The sequence below is a fragment of the Gobius niger genome, assembly GCF_951799975.1.
Source record: "Gobius niger genome assembly, chromosome: 13".
Lineage (NCBI taxonomy): Eukaryota > Metazoa > Chordata > Actinopteri > Gobiiformes > Gobiidae > Gobius > Gobius niger.
The window spans coordinates 20,634,920-20,652,943 of record NC_136864.1 but is presented as its reverse complement, the minus strand read 5'-3'; the positions used below and the strand labels follow the sequence as shown (position 1 = coordinate 20,652,943).

At 40.1% G+C, this 18,024-nt stretch overlaps 1 protein-coding gene across 1 annotated transcript; it reads left to right on the top strand.

The window, feature by feature from the left end:
• The first annotated feature begins 11,774 nt into the window (after positions 1 to 11,774).
• On the top strand, positions 11,775 to 17,089 carry kif2c (kinesin family member 2C). The gene is made up of 21 exons (XM_079569240.1): positions 11,775 to 11,905; positions 12,001 to 12,095; positions 12,204 to 12,299; positions 12,399 to 12,447; positions 13,331 to 13,459; positions 13,762 to 13,873; positions 14,071 to 14,161; positions 14,250 to 14,342; positions 14,430 to 14,484; positions 14,556 to 14,718; positions 14,801 to 14,891; positions 14,966 to 15,029; positions 15,132 to 15,223; positions 15,296 to 15,438; positions 15,559 to 15,772; positions 15,856 to 15,966; positions 16,050 to 16,117; positions 16,461 to 16,536; positions 16,624 to 16,698; positions 16,773 to 16,866; positions 16,980 to 17,089. The coding sequence occupies exons 1-21, from the start codon at positions 11,845 to 11,847 to the stop codon at positions 17,039 to 17,041; spliced, it is 2,034 nt and encodes a 677-aa protein (XP_079425366.1). The 5' UTR covers positions 11,775 to 11,844; the 3' UTR covers positions 17,042 to 17,089.
• Positions 17,090 to 18,024: the final 935 nt, after the last annotated feature.

Below are 18,024 nucleotides of genomic sequence, written 5' to 3'. Positions count from 1 at the left end.
ATATAATAATTAACATGAAATGTAAAGACAAAAGTAAAGAGTGCAAAATGGGCTACATGCAGTAAAGATCCTTATATTGTATCTTGTGAGCTAGTCCTACAAGATGAGCTGAAGAAAATTTGTGAATGTGTTCAGAATCAAAATAGTATTTATTGCCATGGTTTGAGAACAGGTTCACAAACTAGGAATTTTTCTCAGTACAGCCGTGCAACATAAAACATATAACACAGAATTTATTAATTTATAGTACTTTTGCATGCACAAATTAAGAGTATTTATGTATTCTTTTTTTCTTTGTAAAAAACAAACTTTTACTGTGCTGATATCCAATGTATACAAAGTGGGCAATGCATTTGTGCTTTGCTTACAGATGATAGTTGATGAACTATAATTTAATTTCTTATGTTATCCAAAGGTTCATCAATAAATGTTCAGGGTCAGGACTCAAGTCCAGACAAACATTTGGGTTGGAAGTACCGGTGTGCACTGGTAAGTAATCTTTGTATTTCTTTGGCAATGCAGCATGCGGTTTAGATAATTAATTACATTGTTTTATGCTTAAGGTATGAATGTTACAGTCAAAGTAGACAATGCATAAACTCTATAGAATGTCTGCATTATCTACTTGACAGGGACTGTCTAACAGAGGTGTAGAGATGACAAAAGTACTGATCCCCTTGCTTTACCCTTCATGGCTCAAAACTGGTTTGTAAATGCACTGCTTGTGATCATAGATAGGAAGGGACAAATGATGAAGTTCTTGATTGTAATCAGGTGCCAAAACATCTGCATTTTGATAAACCAATGAAGCATTGTAAAGGCATTCTCTGTCCAGGTTGCACTTGCGCATAAGCCAGATAGCAGCAGCAGACAGTGCCCGCTCGACCTGTGGGAGAAGGTGACACAAAAGGCGGTAAAGAAAACACACTGGAAGAACAAAAGGACCAAACCCGTGATGCGGTTGATGCCGGTGTTAGTGTGCATGCGAGGGAGCAGCCTGGGTGGCCAAGGGATGAGCGGCCATTGTTGCAGGAATTCAATAGCGCTGATTAGTAAAGTGTGTGTCTGAGTGTGCAAGAGGGGGGGGTTCTAGCCGTGTTTTTACTTTTGCACTAAGCACCGCTCAGAGGAATGGGGGAATTAGCTGTAAAGAGTAAGAGTACAGATACTTCAATATAAATTTCATCAATGTTTTGTATAATGTTATAAAAATAGTCAATTATTAGTCTTCTCACTCAGCTGAATATGTGACTCATCATCTCACTTTTGTCCTGTTGATGTAAGCATGTCTGTACACTAAAACATCAGCAGCCTTTGTCTCTTATTTGTCCCTAGTTTATTAGCTTTAGATGATGGCAGTACAAGATAGCAAAGGGTCAACTGTGCTGCTTTGCTTCCACAACAAGTGTGGCCTTGAGCTCTGCAGCAAGCCTATGCTGAAGTATACCCATGATTTGCACTGTGATTGCACACTTGTCCAAAGTGCAAGCTGCTGCTCCAGACTTCTTCTAATCATCTCTGAGAAACAGAGGAAGAGGCAGATCAATATTTACTGAAAGCCCTCTCCACTATAACAAATGTGTTTGCAATCTCTGTCCGGAGCGTACGCTGAGTGTGTGTTGGATATACCTTGGCCGTGACCGGGCCCATTGAGGGGTGGCAGCAGCAGCGGCGGGAGGAGGAGGAGGATGAAGTTCCAGGCAATCACGCAGACAGGCGGGAGGGCCCTGCATAGTGTAAACATGTTTTAAATAAACAGGAACCAGCGTAATGCCCTTTTAATTGATTCATTCTGTGCTTGGCTGTTTACAGAAGGGGCTAAATATGAGTCTCGGCCTTGTGTTTATAAGTAGAGTGTTTAGTTCGAACAATAACAGTTTCAGCGCAGCACTGGATCCTTGGTTGTGTTGGGGGACTATGTATGTAGCTTTTTTACCTTTTCTGTTTCCTCAGCCCTGTTTCTTCATACATGTGTTAAAGCGCCATGATATGGAGAAGAAAGAAGCAAAACTATAGGGTTATTTCTCCCCACAAAAGCCCACAGTCTCCTCTTTACACTTTGGTGCCTGTACGTGTGACTGAAGTTGAAATGGCAGCCACAATGTAATGATATGGTAGCAGGGCATTGAAGGGTATACTCCAAAGGCAGGGAGGGAGGGGGGCCGTAATTAAACATGTGCACACATCGAGGCAGAGAAAGAGTTAGAACACATCCAAGTTGGGTAGTAAAAGCTAATGAAGGCTCGGTGCTATAGGCTGGCACACACGGCCATTTCATGTGGTGAGGGGAGGAGGAGGACCGGGCAAGGCTGGGGCGCAATAAGCCACTACTGAATGGGGCAAAGCAAAGGAGAAGTTATAATTGACAGCATGCAAGAGCGCGGTTTTGCAATATAGTTTGTTGAAAAGGTCTACCAAATCATTGTCTCTGTGATGGAAAAGACAAACAATGGAATTAACACATTTGCAGAGCAGACGTAGTAAAACATGACTCGTGAAATAGGCCTAAAATATCGCCATGCAAAGTGTCTCTATCGCAATATGAGGTGATGCAATATCCATATCACAAAACCATCTGACTTTATCAATTCTTTTGCTTGCACAGTCTTGAACTAAAACAGAAAATATCACAACATTTCCAGTTGTAAAATAATTGTTCTCATTACTGTGCCGCCCAACTCACAGATCAGGTTCCTTCAGGATGGTTACTTACAATGACAGGCAACATTTTGTAATTTCGTAAATGTGTTTAACTGAGGGTAGCTTGAAATTGCAGTACGTTCCTCATCATGTCTAATAAAGCGATATTCCTCGTCTCTCCGTAAAGTAAATTCAGGTGATGTAAGGGCCTCGCTTCTCACATGTCCGTGCCCACACACTGACTGCAGTGCGCTGGAAATTACTGTGAAACTCCCGAGTCGTTTTTCTTTGAGATCTTTGGGCTCCACATGTTGTAGCCTGCTCCGTTCAAGCAAACATATGACTTTTCTAAAGGGTCCAATAAAAAGGGGGGAAAAACGAAACATTGGTTGGTTCGGGGGATTAATCTCCAAAGCACACTAACACATTTCAGCACTATTCATGGTCTGTGGTTTCAACTGGTGTTCCCTTAAAGAGGTTGTATGTGGGCCTGCTGAATCTCAATCCAGGCTTTTTTATGGTTCCTAGAAGGGAATTGATGTTAGAATAGATTTTACTGGGCAATTTATAGACACAAACTCCAACTTTGCTTTAGATGCATTTGAATGCTACAATGGTTTTCAGTATAACCCAAGTGTTTTAAAGCCATTATGCTCTATGTAGTCAAATTAAACGCAAATGAAGAGTACCACAATTGAAGGCAAAGGGCATGGACAAACATGTACACAAATATAGCCCACTATGATGCATGAAAAATGTCATAGAATCCATCGCGTGGCCAATTGCTTAGCCGCAATGTTTTCGCTATGTACTCTGACGCAAAACTGCACAAATGCATCTTTTGCTCGATAACTTGGCCTCTGTTCTCACAAGAAACACAAAAACACACACAGTAATTAGTAGTAAATACCCTCCAGTGGACAGGCCTTCACTGTGACTGCAGCTGCTGCCCCAACATAAGAAAAAGTCTTATTTACTGGCCAACATAGGTGGCCATGGACACACTGACAGGTCAGTGTGGCAGGTCTGAATGTGAATAACCGCTTATTGAACCATAGCAGATAGTAAGCATTGTCTATATGGAGGCTTTTCTAAAAATGATGGGCCACAAACGAAAATGGGTCACTGGGGTTCTTCTATGCCAAGAATGCTGATACCCTATGCTCTAATGCAATGGTTCCCAATGTGAGGTCCAGGGCTCACTGGGGGGCCTAAGAGCCACTGCATTTAGCAAGAAATGTATTTAATTTATTATAAGCTGACTACATTAAATTTGTGTTAAGCCCACAGCAGTGTGCTAAAAATATATATGTTTTTGAAAACCATTAGGATTAATAAAGAGATTGTGATGAGTCTTTCAGATGCACACTTACTTGAATGAAATCATTTAAAATCGGTCTTGAAGCATTGGATGCTTTACAAAACTGCACACAACATAATAACAGCGATAAACGAAATAGGCTCCCATTTTCGGCAGCTAGTTCACGTGTTGAGTTCCAGTTGCTCTAATGAGATTTACCCTTTTGGAGATAGCCAGACGGCTGTTAGAAGATATAGCGCCCTCTTTTGGCCACAGTGTATAGTGAAACACATGCAGGCCTATTTCCTACTTTCATGTTTCAAAGAGGGGGGTAGGAAGAAAACATTAAATAGGCCATTAACAATATATTGTCACTTTTCTTTTGTCTTTAGTCATGTTTTCTTTCCTTTCCTTTAGTGGGATAGGTATTGTATGCAAACTGTGTGGAAGAACTGAGCTGTATCCAATTTTCTTCAGGCCTACACTATGAAAATATGCTTTTGAACAGATGGAAAAGAACATATTCAAATAGACTCGCCAACAGATACATGACCTCTCCTCCTGCCAGATCAACCACCAATATTTCAGCGAACACTACAATGGTTTTCTTGACTGCAAACTTTAATGCCGAGCATGAGAAAGAAAGCTACTACAAAGTAAAATAATTCATGTGGTGCAAAAACTAAAAAATACAATTGTTTACGTGGGAATAAAAATGAACTAGTGATGACCAACAACAAGAACTGCTAATGAAAGTGGGCCTGACTAAAAATTCGAGGGAAGTACTTGGATCGGAGTGGAGCCTGTGAGAGACAGGGTAAAGGCAGAACAGAGCTCAGAGCTGAACTGAAGGCAACAGGAGCATTTGAGGCACAGAAGGGTGTAAGAGGGAGAGGGGAGGAGGGGAATACCACCCACTAAGCCAGTTGTGGAGAAGTCCTGGGGGTTGGGCTGCTCACAGGAAACAGTTGTGGCTCCATCCCAGGCCTCACACCAAGCAGCTCGGGGCCACCCAGTCACTGACAGACAGACCCACCAAATGGTCTGGCCGGGCCAACTGACATGGGTTTGTTTATCTTTTATCCTTTAGTGGTGAGGGGGAAATTGTTCGGCACAAGCTGTTTATTAAGCCTTTGATTTGTCATGTTCATTATGAGCATTCCTGCTCAGAAGAATGAGTTATATGAAGCAATGAAGGATTCATTGATAATGTTATATTTTAGTACAACAAAATAAACAAATTAAAATTCCAGTTGCTGTTGTCTACAGACTTCAATAATGTACTTTGTGAGAAGTCAATGATTGCAAATAGTCTTTACAAATTACACACACAATAGTTTATTATTATCATGATTATCATCGTTTTTTCATCATTATTATTATGATTATTATGATTGTTATTATTATTATTATTATTATTATTATTATTATTATTATTATTATTATTATTATTATTATTATTATTATTATTATTATTATTATTATTATAAACTAGTATTCCAGTCTTTTATCTCTCAGCCACCAAGTCCTTTCCGTGGATATTGACAGAGTTCATTTTCATAGACAGAGCCCTCCTTTGCTTTGCTTTGGCAAACAAATACAAATTTTGTCTCACTTTCTGATGGAATCATTGCAGGTATAGTCTTAGTTGCTTGACTATATTCTCCTGCTTGTTGGCTGATGGAATACAACCCCTTGCTCTTGTTACAGTCTTTGACGTAAGCAGGCTCTCCCTTTAGGTATTTCTCAAGACCAATGGTAGTGACCTTTATTTAAGGTTTGCAGTTCTGTCAATCCTCATCCTGCATCTGATCCGGGAAGGCACAGTGGGTCTACATCAGATTTTGGATTCTGCATTCTGTGCACTGCAAGGAGTTTTCTTGATTTTATGTCCATTTTTGCCATTTCTGATAGCTTCCAATTAATAATGTTAAAGCTGTAAGTGACAACAGATATCCTACTGCGAGAGTATTCATTGCTTCTGTTTTATTTGCAGAGTTGAGTTCTGATATTATTATTACATGCCTAATATCAAAGACAGAAACCCCTCAAGATGAAATAAACTCTGGCCTAAATGTTCCAGCCATGTACTAATGTGTAGAATGAGCTCAGACCTGTTCACCGCAACTGCCTCTAAAATCCTGCACTGTTACTCAAAGAGGTGTTACTTCGGGTCCAGAGTGCCGTCATGGATGAGCTTAATATAGAAGCTGCAGTTACATGTATGACCTGAGGTGGCGGTAGTGAGTAAACAATGATCAACTTGCATCTAGTCCCTTTAAATGTGCTTTGTAAATAAAATTGACATTGACATCGACATTGAGGCTACTGCATATATGCAACAAATCTAGGCCTGTATTTATTTTTTAATATGCTAGATTTGGACCTGAATTATTTCCAATTTGCGCCTACACTTAATATATGGGAAGTGGAATACAAATAGACGTTGATGATGTGTTTTTTTTAAATCTGATTTTAAAAGGTTGCATTCACATGACATCACAACAATGTAAAGAGCCAAGACTTTAAAACTGAACTGTAGGGCAGGTAGGAATTTCATGGCGGTAACTATGGCAAATGTCAAAAGGCAACATTTCTAGTTTATTGCAAATGTCTCTGTCATTCCTGGGCCAATTCACATGAAACAAAAACTGTCACAAAGTTCAAAGTCAGCTCTTCCATCACATATGAAGTATGGTCAAATTATTTCCTCATAAAGGCGTCCAAAAGTGGTGACCACATTCAAAAACATACAGTGTGATGTCATAAAAATAATGTGGCAGTTTAGTGAATCCAATCAATAATGATCAGGGAAAACATTTGGAGATTTTCTTTTTGGGGATTTCTTTCCAAATCTTTTTCTATCCCATAGAGTTGTATTGGCACCTGGCCTCCAAAACTGAAATAGAAACCCATAACATGAGGGGGGGAGGGGGAAAACAAATCCTTAAAGTGCATATGACACTTTTTTTTTTTTTTGCTAAAACATATTAACCCAATTATATTTAAGATTTTGCTAACATGTTTTACCCAGTTTTTTTTTACTTTGACCATTGTTGTGACTTGTATAGTTTCACTTCCTTATAGATACAGACGGCATCTCTGGAATCGCTCATATGGTTATGTTTGAAAACAGTTAAGGGGGGAAACAATTTGGAGAAAATAACCTAAATGTGGTTGTTTGGCCAACGACAGCTGAAAACATCTGGATATTTCATAAATTGTGATGTTTGCTGACTAAAGGCAAACAGCTATAGGAAAAACACATTGAACAGGCTAACGTGTTTTGAAAAAAGAAAGGCCCCGTCCAGGTGGGAATCAAACCCAGGACCTTGCTCCTTGTGAACAGCTCAGTCCAAAAGAAAGAAGCGCATTTCACAAACGCGCTACCTGTCCTTTATTCCGTCTTGTAACACGGTCAAAAGACCGTGGCTGTGTCTGAAACCATCAAATTGTAGCCTCTAAGCACTAACACTAGCAACTAACTCCTTAACCTTTCATGGGGTCAACTGTTAGGTCTCTATGCAGTTAGTGAACTAGAGCTTCAGCAGCATTTTGAACAATCCGTCCGTTCTTAAAAAGGGGAAGGGGAAGTGACATCAGCAACAGCTGTTTTTCTTCTTTAAAGTTATTGGTGGAGTGCAGGCCAAACAAAAGCGCATGTCGCCCCCTAGTGTCCAACAACAACATAGTGTCCAAACAAAGACATTTAAAGAGAAAAAAATTCAAATGATCCATACATTTCCCTTTAGTGTTGTTTTATTTCAACAGCTGTTTCTTAAAGCTACAGTAGCAAATGATCCATGTGGCTTAAGTTTCTACTAAATGAAAACAAAAGCATTTAATCCGTTTATTGAGGCGGCTCTTAAACACTACTATTCTACTATACTGACATGTACAACATGTATTTTGTCACTTTTCTAAAGTTTGGCTTGTGCAGAATCATATTTTTTTATTATTATTATATTGATTATTAAATATGCTCCTGTCAATCAACAGTGGTTGCGCATAAGACACTCGAGGGTAGGGGCGAGGGGGGTGGGGGGATTTGGCGCAGTGGCTTATGGGATGGCACATACCTCCTAATCACCGGTTAGCGTCAGAGGTCCCTATGCTAAAGTGGCTATGATAGTTAGCATCGAGGCTCCTTTTCCTAACTACTTCCTAACTGACAGCCCAATTCGGAAGCATCTTGTCATGGCGGACGCTGACGCACATCCGGTTTGGTGTAAGAGCTCTTACCAATCTGCTCGTTTCGGACGCAGCATCTGTTACAAGTGTAGGGAGGAGTGTTTCTCCTCACAGATGCAACCCATCACAGCCTGATTACGCCCCTTAACACCGGGCTCACACCAAGCGGAAAAAAAAACGCTTTCCGTCGCTCAGCTTGCTCTACTTCCTTCGCCAGCCCCCCTTGTGCAGGAGCGCGTGGAGGTGAGTTTGAGACGCAGCTTTGGCGCTTGAGCCAATTACGCACAGGTGTCTGTCAGATCTTGTTCTGTGGTTGGTGGTCGCCACCGGAAATGGCTCTGTATTTGCATAGCATTTAAAAAATTTTAACGCTAGTCGCCGCTCCGGCCGCCCGTATCTCGCCGCTCTCCTGTGGATTTACGCCGGGCTCAGACCTAGAGCGGCGGAAGAGAGGAGAGCGGCGAGCTTCCATTCATTCCCTATGCTGCCTGGCGACCGGAAAGAAGCCTCCGGAAATCCACAGGAGAGCGGCGAGATACGGGCGGCCGCAGCGGAGACTAGCGTTAAAAAAATTTCAACGCTATGCAAATACAGAGCCATTTCCGGCGGCGGCCACCAACCACAGAACAAGCGCTGACAGACACCTGTGCGTAATTGGCTCATGTGCAAAAGCTGCGTCTCAAACCCACCTCCACGCGCTCCTGCACAAGGGGGGCTGGCGAAGGAAGTAGAGCAAGCTGAGCGACGGAAAGCGTTTTTTTGCCGCTTGGTGTGAGCCCGGCGTTACGGAGGCTTCCTTCCGGTCGCCACGCAGCATAGGGAATGAATGGAAGCTCGCTGCTCTAGGTGTGAGCCCGGCGTAAATAGGCAGAGGTCACACCCTTAGCGCAGTAGCGACACCTATAGGGAAGGTGGTACATTTTGGCCACTACACCAGGGCAGCTGTGGCTGTAATAGTAGCTTATCACCACTGAGTGAAGAGTGAATGAATAATGCAATGTAAAGTGTCTTTGAGTGTCCAGAGAAGTGCTGTGTAAAATCAATGCATTATAACATTAGTAATAATAATGATGCATTCGTCTTATATAGTGCTTTTCCAGACGCTTTCCAAGTCGCTTCATAATTTTGTGCATTATTCGTTCACTCCAGACTCGGTGGTGGTAAGCTACAATTACAGCCACAGCTGCCTTGGGGTAGACTGACAGATGTGAGGCTACCAGTCTGCGCCACGGCCCCTCCGACCACAACCAACTACTCACTCCATTATTCTGTGGTCCTGCTACTACTGGACACGACCACGCCACTAACACTACCAAGTTTGTAAGAATTTAAATCCTACAACCGTGGCAATCTTTTGAAAGCGCTACAGTATTCCAATTTACTTAAGTTAACACACACAAGCCCTCACTTGTACAGAAGTTAAAGTCCATCCTACACTTTTTCTACAACACTACGGATCAACTACAAAGGACAAATTCCTAGCACTGACAATAAAGTTAACAAAAGGAGAAAACTTATGCATTATTATCATTCTGAGCTACAACTGAACACTACCAAGCCAACACTACACCAAGTTTGTAAGAATTTTAATCTTACAACCTTGGCAATCTTCTCAACGCGCTAAAGCCAGATCGAATTAAATTTAAAGCCAGGAGCCAATGGAAAGGTCCCCCATCCTTAGACCCTCCGTCACGGCGAGGAAAAACTCAAAACCCAGTGGGATCAAAAAGAAACCTCGGGGAGAACCAGAAGAAGAAGGAGAGATCCACTCCCATGGACGGACAGGCTGACCCAGGAGTCGCTAGCTCTCCTCACAGCAAGAAGGTCCCAGGTTCGATTCTCAGAACAGGTGAGATGTTTCTGAGTTTTCATGCTTTCTCCATGTCTGAAAGCATCGTCCCATAAGACTTTTACGCACAAGTTGTGTTAAAACATGTGTGTGAAAGTCTCAAAGGTTGATCCATTCAGGCTTGGAGAAAACATGAACGCTTCACACAGAAGCATCTCACCTGCTCTGGGAATTAAACCAAGGACTTTCTTGTTGGGAAAGATGGGCAGCTACTCAACCAACGTGTTAATTTTGGGATGCAGGTAAGGGACATACAGCGGGCTGGAATTTTCAATATTGTTTACTAGTTAACAGAGCCCTATGTGCTCCTGCGATGATGAGAAACCGCCCCTATTTCCCTCTCTTATTGAAAAAGCAGCTTACAGAGCCTTGGATTTGCCTTCGAAATAGTGATTTTGATCAATTCAACATTGATTACAGCAAGGCAAAAAACCGCGGACAGTTTTTTTCACCTGCTGAATGGCTTTAAAAATCGCCCAATTCCGCGGACCTGGCAACCCTGGACGAGATGCCGTCTGTATCTATCCTGAACTTTCCAAGATGGTCTAAACCATGGTCTAAAATGCACCTAATCGGCCTTGTAAGCTATAAAGGAATAAGGAAAGAAAGAAGAAACTTGATTGTATAGCGCACTAACAAGGTCACAAAACACTTTACATGTCACAATTGACATTCACTCCATAAGTTAGTACTGTATGCTACATTTGGAATTCACCCAGGAAAATTAGCCAAGTTGATATTTCAAACAAAATGACTTGAGTTTTGTCCGTATACATCACTATATTGATCCAAGATTGTGTTCAGCATATTCAGAACAAAAAGACAAGGCACGTTTAAATGTGATTGATCAAGTGTAGACATGTGGAAAGTCTTTGGCGAGCTGGGAAGGGCTGGAGAGGTCGCTCTCCAGCCCTGGTAGCTGAAAGTAATTGTAAAGTAATTTTACCTCCCAGAGTAGTTTTAGCATACAGGACTTTTTACTTCTACTTGAGTAAAATTGTAATCTATCTGTACTCTTACTTGAGTAATAATAATGGTTACTTTTTTTTTTCACTGTGAGTAAATATTTCAGTGGCAAATGCTTCATTTTGGCATCGTGCACCTTATTCTTTAGAATTATTATTACTTTTTTTTTTTTCATGCCATTCAGGCTTATTTTTGAAAATAAATACTTTTTCACTCAAACAGTTACTCAGTACTCACAGTACTCAAGCAACATTTTCTCCAAGTACATTTTTACTTTACGCAAGTAGTTATTTTGGTCATTAGTTGTTATGCATTCATGCAAATCAATTTCACTTTCATGCAACTAAAATCTGGAACAGTCTTCACAACTCTGACAATGTTCAAATCCATTCAAAACAGTTCTATTTGCCCGTGCACATGCCTGAAAGTATTTTACCTGCACTCTTGCCTTTTACTGTAATTGATTCATTTTATGTTGTTTTATTGATTTTATCTGTCTTCTTGTAATTTTCGTTTCAACTGTGACGCACTTTGAATTGTGCTCTACAAATAAACGTGCCTTGCCTTGCCTTGCCTGTTTTTACTTGCGCATGAGTAAAATTATTTAAAAGTAACATATTGGCAACTCTTCCCACCTTTGAATCTAAAGGTGGCAAGAGTGTGGGCTTGTTTTAGGGAAGAAAGGGGGAAACAAACAGTAGATGGCGGTATTGCACTAAACTTACCAACCAACGAAAAGCGTAGAAGAAGAAGGAGAGGCGAATAACCAATCGGATTCATAAGCTCCGGAAACACTGTATTTGAATCTTGGGGCGGTGAGAAGTCAACGGTAATGTCTTAAAAGTTTAGTCAATCTTTTGCAGAAACAGCTTATTTCGAGTTGCAGTGTTGCTCTGAAATGGACCCCAGCTTGTTCAACGACCTCATCGGACGGTCGCTAAACATAAGCCGTAGTGATGGTAAAGTGTTTTGTGTCATCTGTATTAAGAGTTGTGTATTGTCTCTGTTGTTTCTCTCACACTCTGATAAGCTGCATTGTTGTGTTATATTATAGGAAGAATTCATTTAGCTACCGTCAAAAGCGTTGATCACGTCAAATGTGCCGTTATGGTGGAGTGGCAGGAGAGAGGCAGCTGCAGAGGCAAAGAGGTTGGTGACTTTCAAACCACAGAGGCTTATTTCCATACAGTATTATGTCCTATAACATATTATTCCTATATGCTGAAGAAGCGTTTGTATTGTTTTATGTTGTGATAGGTTGAAGTGAGTGAATTGTGCACTCTCAACCCTGAATTGAATTCAATCAATGCAGTACACAATACCTCAAACCTTCCCTCAATTGCTTCAGAAAAGGTTGGTTCACATTATCATGTCCTTTTTATGTTAATGTTAATGCTGATGGTTGTTGTGTATACCTACATAAAAAATCCTACTTTGTTTTTCTTGTTGTAGAAATATGAGGGTCGCTTGCGTTCATCCAGGATCCCGGCACCTGCCTCTTGTATGTAAAAACGCCAACCTACAGTTTAATCCTAAATGACAATGTTTTAATACTGAAAATGTCCAATTAACAGCTTCTCTCTCAACGAAAGCATCTACTCCTGCAGTATTCAAACCTGAAGAGCCAGGTTGGCAATGACATGCTTGTGTAGTTCTTAAGAGAATCCTCTTTACATTTTATAGCTATGGGGTCATTCCTCCAAATCGGTGCGTCCAAAGGAAATAAGCTGTTGAAAGACAACTATAACAACATTAGATATGTTTTTGTAGTAACATTATTTTTGAAACAAATTCAACAATATTTAGTAAAAAATTAATCAAATCAACTGTAGGTGGCCTGTACCCGCCTGATACTTTTCGTCTAAGGTGTCAAATTTGTAAATTGTAGCTAGAACTACAAAAGAATCCCTTAATCACGTTGTCCACTAAGAGATCGAATTATTTTAATTTGAAGTAAAAAAAAATTAAAACTCCACATTATGGTACAGTCCAATGACCTCATCAAGAAGGGTTAAAAGCTGAAAAGGCACCAATTTGGCAAAATGACCCATGGGCTGTAAGGGCACTGTCATGTCTTGCTTGATTTTAAATAACAAAGGAATATTGTGTGGATTATTTAGCCGGTATTCTACTGATCAGACTATGAAAATTGTAGTTGGATCTTTATATTCACAAATATAGTTGAAGTTGCTTTCTGGCATTTCACATTTAATTTCCACGTATGGTTTCTTGAATGATCAGATGGTGGCCTTCTTTGTGGCTTATGTTGGTAATGGGGAAAATGCTATCTTTGCTCAACAATTTGCCTATAATGAACTCGATCACTTCATCTGACTTTTGTTCTGCACTGTGATTCTGAATACTTGATTTGTTTCTGTCTTCAGTTGCTCTTCGAAATCAAGCCAGACAGACCTGTCATTTTCAGGCTACTGCTTCTTCTACAGCATTAGTCCCAAATCCTGGTGCATCCACCCAGTCTGAACTTTCACTTGAAAGTGGTATTGTGAATTCAGGTTAGTTTTGAGAACAATTAAGTACTAGTGTTTTATGCCTTTTTTACGGTTTCTGTATCATGGATCTTTTGTATTGTAAAAGGTGAAAGTATCTTTCACCTTGTTAAAGGATATTTCATACAATTATAGGTCTCAAGTGTTTTACTATGTTTATGTAAAGTTATACAAGTTTCTAGCGCCTCATTAAGAGAATATATTTCATGTATTCCGAAAGAGTGGCTGGCAACATTGATTGTTTTGCTGTATCAATTCAACAGGCTGTTACTTGATTAACCTTTGTTTTTTGCAATCTCCTTTGGCAGCCAATCCCAACCTGCATCGTAAAAAAAATGAGATCAAGCCTGTGACCTCATTAGCAGCAGCTCGTGAGGCAACTAAAGAAAATAACGAACCTCCTCAGCCTGCCAAAGGTCAGTTAAATGGTGCAGTATCAAACGTGACACTGAAATTTACTGTGTTTTGTCCGCTGTTGCTTCATGCTTGTTGCTAATGCTTCTGCTTGTTTAATTGAAGCATTTTGCCTGAATTGTAAATGTGTGCAAATACAATGACATCGACATGAAGACAGACCTTTTTAAAGATGTCAATTTTCTTGCAATTTAAGGAAGAAGAAAAAGTGTGGCAGCTCAAGAACTAAACAAGGCCAACAAACGGATGTCTTGTGTTGTTAAACCAGCTGAAATGCAACCAAAAAGAGGGAAGGTTAGTGGATAGTCAAAGTGTATGTGTTTTATCTTAATATTGGCAGCAAAAACATTTTTTTTTTTTTTTTTTCTCATTTGCGATTTAGTTTGGGGAAACTCGACCTAATCAAAAATTCTATGACATGATTCAACAATTCAGAGAAACTTTGGAAATAACCCCAATGTCAACTTCTGAAGTGGTAATTTGATTTTTAAGTATTTTGTATCTGACAATGTAGAAACATGAGCTTTTAATAATAAATAATAGAAAAAAACATCTTTTACAGGTTGAGCCACAAAGGATTTGTGTTTGTGTCCGCAAAAGGCCTCTGAACAAACAAGGTGCATAGAGAATGCATACATTTCTCCAATGTTGGATAAAGATTTTAATGTTTATTTTAAATTTTTCATAGAGCTGCAAAAAAAGGAGATAGATGTTGTGTCTGTCCCGGGCAAAGGAGCTCTTTTGGTTCATGAACCGAAACAGAAAGTGGATCTTACAAAGTATTTGGAAAACCAAGTCTTCCAGTTTGACTATTCCTTTGATGAGACTGTGTCCAATGACCTGGTCTACAGGTGACTAAATCAAACCAATATTTCATACATGTTGCCAAACACTCTACAGGTCTAATAATCTATGCTTTATCCATCTATTTAGGTTCACAGCCAGACCTTTGGTGAAGTCCATATTTGAAGGAGGCATGGCCACATGTTTCGCCTACGGTCAAACAGGAAGTGGAAAAACTCATGTGAGACTGATTACTTACACTTACATTTGTAAACTTGCATCATTGTGACTTTTTTTCATACATTTTTATTCTAGACAATGGGTGGAGACTTTACAGGCAAGCTACAAAACAACGCTTCAGGAATTTATGCTTTAGCATGTAAGTCTATACACGCTTTACAAGAACAGTAACACTGCAATGTCTTGCTCTAATGTTGTTTTTTGTTTTTTTTTAACACACTGAAAATATGTTTTCTTATAGCCCATGATGTTTTTGCTTATCTCAACCATTGGAAGTACTCAAAACTGGATCTGTGTGTTTATGCAAGCTTCTTTGAGATCTACAATGGCAAAGTATGGTTCAGTAATGTCCTTTCTATTTATACAATGGCTAAAATAATTTTATTTTTGTCTGCCTCATTTTAGGTGTATGACCTGCTTAACAAGAAGGCTAAGCTCCGGGTTTTGGAAGATGAACGGCAGCAGGTTCAGGTGGTGGGACTTGAAGAGGTCTATGTCACCTCAGCAGAGGAAGTTATCAAACTGATACAGACGGGCAGTGCATGCAGGTATTTGTCTTGTACCAAATTTGAAACCAAATCACTTTGTTGAAGATTAGGTTTGATTTAAGAAACGGCTGTTTTAATTGGAAAAAAAATTCTACCGCAATGTTCCTGATTTTTCTACAGAACGTCAGGGCAGACGTCGGCCAACGCAAACTCCTCGCGTTCTCATGCCATTCTTCAGATTGTCCTGCGCCGGAATGATCGCAACTCCACACTACATGGGAAGTTTTCTCTTATAGATTTGGCTGGTAATGAGCGTGGCACAGACGTTCGCAGCAACGATCGCAGCACTTTGGTTGAGACTGCGGAGATCAATCGCAGCCTCTTGGCTCTTAAGGTGGATTGCAGATGGTCTAGCTGTTAAAAGTTATAGTAAAAAGTAATTAAATGTCTATTCTGTTGATGTCTTTCACATATTAGGAGTGCATTCGTTCACTTGGAAAAAACAGCGATCACATTCCTTTTCGATTGAGCACTTTGACCAAAGTTCTAAGGGATTCCTTTATCGGCGAGAAGTCTAGGACATGCATGGTTTGTGACGTATACTTCCTTTTTTAAGTTTCAAATGCAAGTTCCTTAGTCTATGTTATTGATGAAAGCTTTTCCCCCAATAGATTGCCATGGTCTCCCCAAGCATGGCCTCATGTGAATACACGATGAACACACTGCGCTATGCTGACAGGTACTGCAAAATTTGAACAGATCAGCAGAAACGTAAAGGCCCTATATCTAGTGTTTTATACTTATTTTACAGTGGAATACATTTTTTGTTAAAAAATAAATACAAATTAACCATTATGAACTAGCAGAATACATTACTGTGACGGTATTGCTCCCTGAAAGTGAAATGTGCTTGTAAACTCATTCCTGTGAAGAATTGGAAAGTTAGGAATGTGTCAGGAAAGTTACTAATGAGTGGACCACAAATAAGTTGAATTTCACGCTCTTCCTCCATTTGTTTGTGAACAAGAATCAGGTCAGGGCCTTAACGGCACATCAATGTTTGTAAATCTTTGTTTTTTAAGAGTAAAGGAACTAAATGCTAGATCCAAGTGCAATGAAGTGGCAAAGGCAGAAGAGTCCTCAGATGGTTCATCAGAGGTACGACTACCCAGTCACAGACGCCATGTGAAGAGGTGTGGTTTGTGAGCAATGCTTGAACACTGTGTGCGTTCTTTTCACCAGGAGTCAGCTGATACCAGTGTGTATGATGCGATATCCCAAGTATCTGAACTTGAAGAAAAGGTTTATGTGGAACTGCAGGTAAAGTTTTATAAATGTATTTTGTAAAATGTTTGATCTTCCATTAAGTACTTGGATTTTTGTTTTGTTTTCAGAAAGCCAGTGAGCTAGTTGTGTCAATGGAGAAAACGACATATAATATTGAGAGTGGACTTCCGGACATTGTGGATTTCTCCCAGAAGTTAATGGGTTTGTACATTCTAAGTAACTTTTCAATGATTATTTGTAATGTTACTTTGCATCAAGTGTTTAGTTAGTTTTATGTTCATGAATGAAGCCTCATAAATATTTGTCATCCGCAGATACTGTGTTGGCTCTGAGGTCTGCAATTGACCAGGAAAGGGTGATGCGAATGAACCACTGAAATGTTATAAATGTATCTGCATCCCTTTTTTCTTTTATTAACCTGTATTATAAAGTATTTTAACATTGTTTTGAATTAAAAGCACATTTTAAGAGTTCAGATTGTGCTGCAAGTGAATGTTTGTGATGATCACTTATATTAATGTAGTAGGAGCACATTGCACCAGACCCTATGGCTCCTGCAGGTGGTGGTTCAAACCAGGCCTGTTGGTCTCTCATAAGGGGCTTCTGAACCGCTCTTTGTCTGTCTGTTTGCCCTGGGAGACCTGACCAGGGGCACGAAGCCCCCGACAACATAGCCCCCCAGGATCATTCGGGTGCTCAAACCCCTCCACCACGTTAAGGTGGCGGTTCCAGGAGGGGTCAACAAAATACAGTGATATATTAGTCATTACAATTTAATTTGAGTTACAAGAGTGTTCAATGTTTTTTGTTGAAATGCTAAACTTCCCCCAAATCAAATGCACCAATTCAAGATGGACACTGGTGTAAAGATCTGCAGTCTAGCAAATGTTGAAACAAAACATGAGAGAATGTGGAAAGTGAAGGACTGCACTGTCTTAGAAGAATCATTTACTAAATTTTGATAATTTCATTAATATTAAATATGGTTGCCTTGTATACAAAGTATTGCATGGACTTGCTCCGCCTGCATTACAGGATTTCATCAAACCAAAGTCTGTAAATGGGATGGGCAGCAGGGCATCAGCTCAAGGAGACTGTGAGGTTCCACACAGGAGAACCTCCTTTGGACAAACTGTGCTCTGTCAAAGGCACCAAGTACTGGAATAGTCTCCCTTTATCAGTAAGAGAGACTCCAACTCTGGACACTTTTAAAGCACGTTTTAAACAGTAGCTAAAGGAAAACCAGGCCTGTGAACACTTTTAGTTGTTATTGCATTGCAACCATAGTGATTTGTTGTCACATTTTGTAAATTGTAAATTGTGTATGTGCTGCCTGCCTAGGGACTACAGATGGAAATA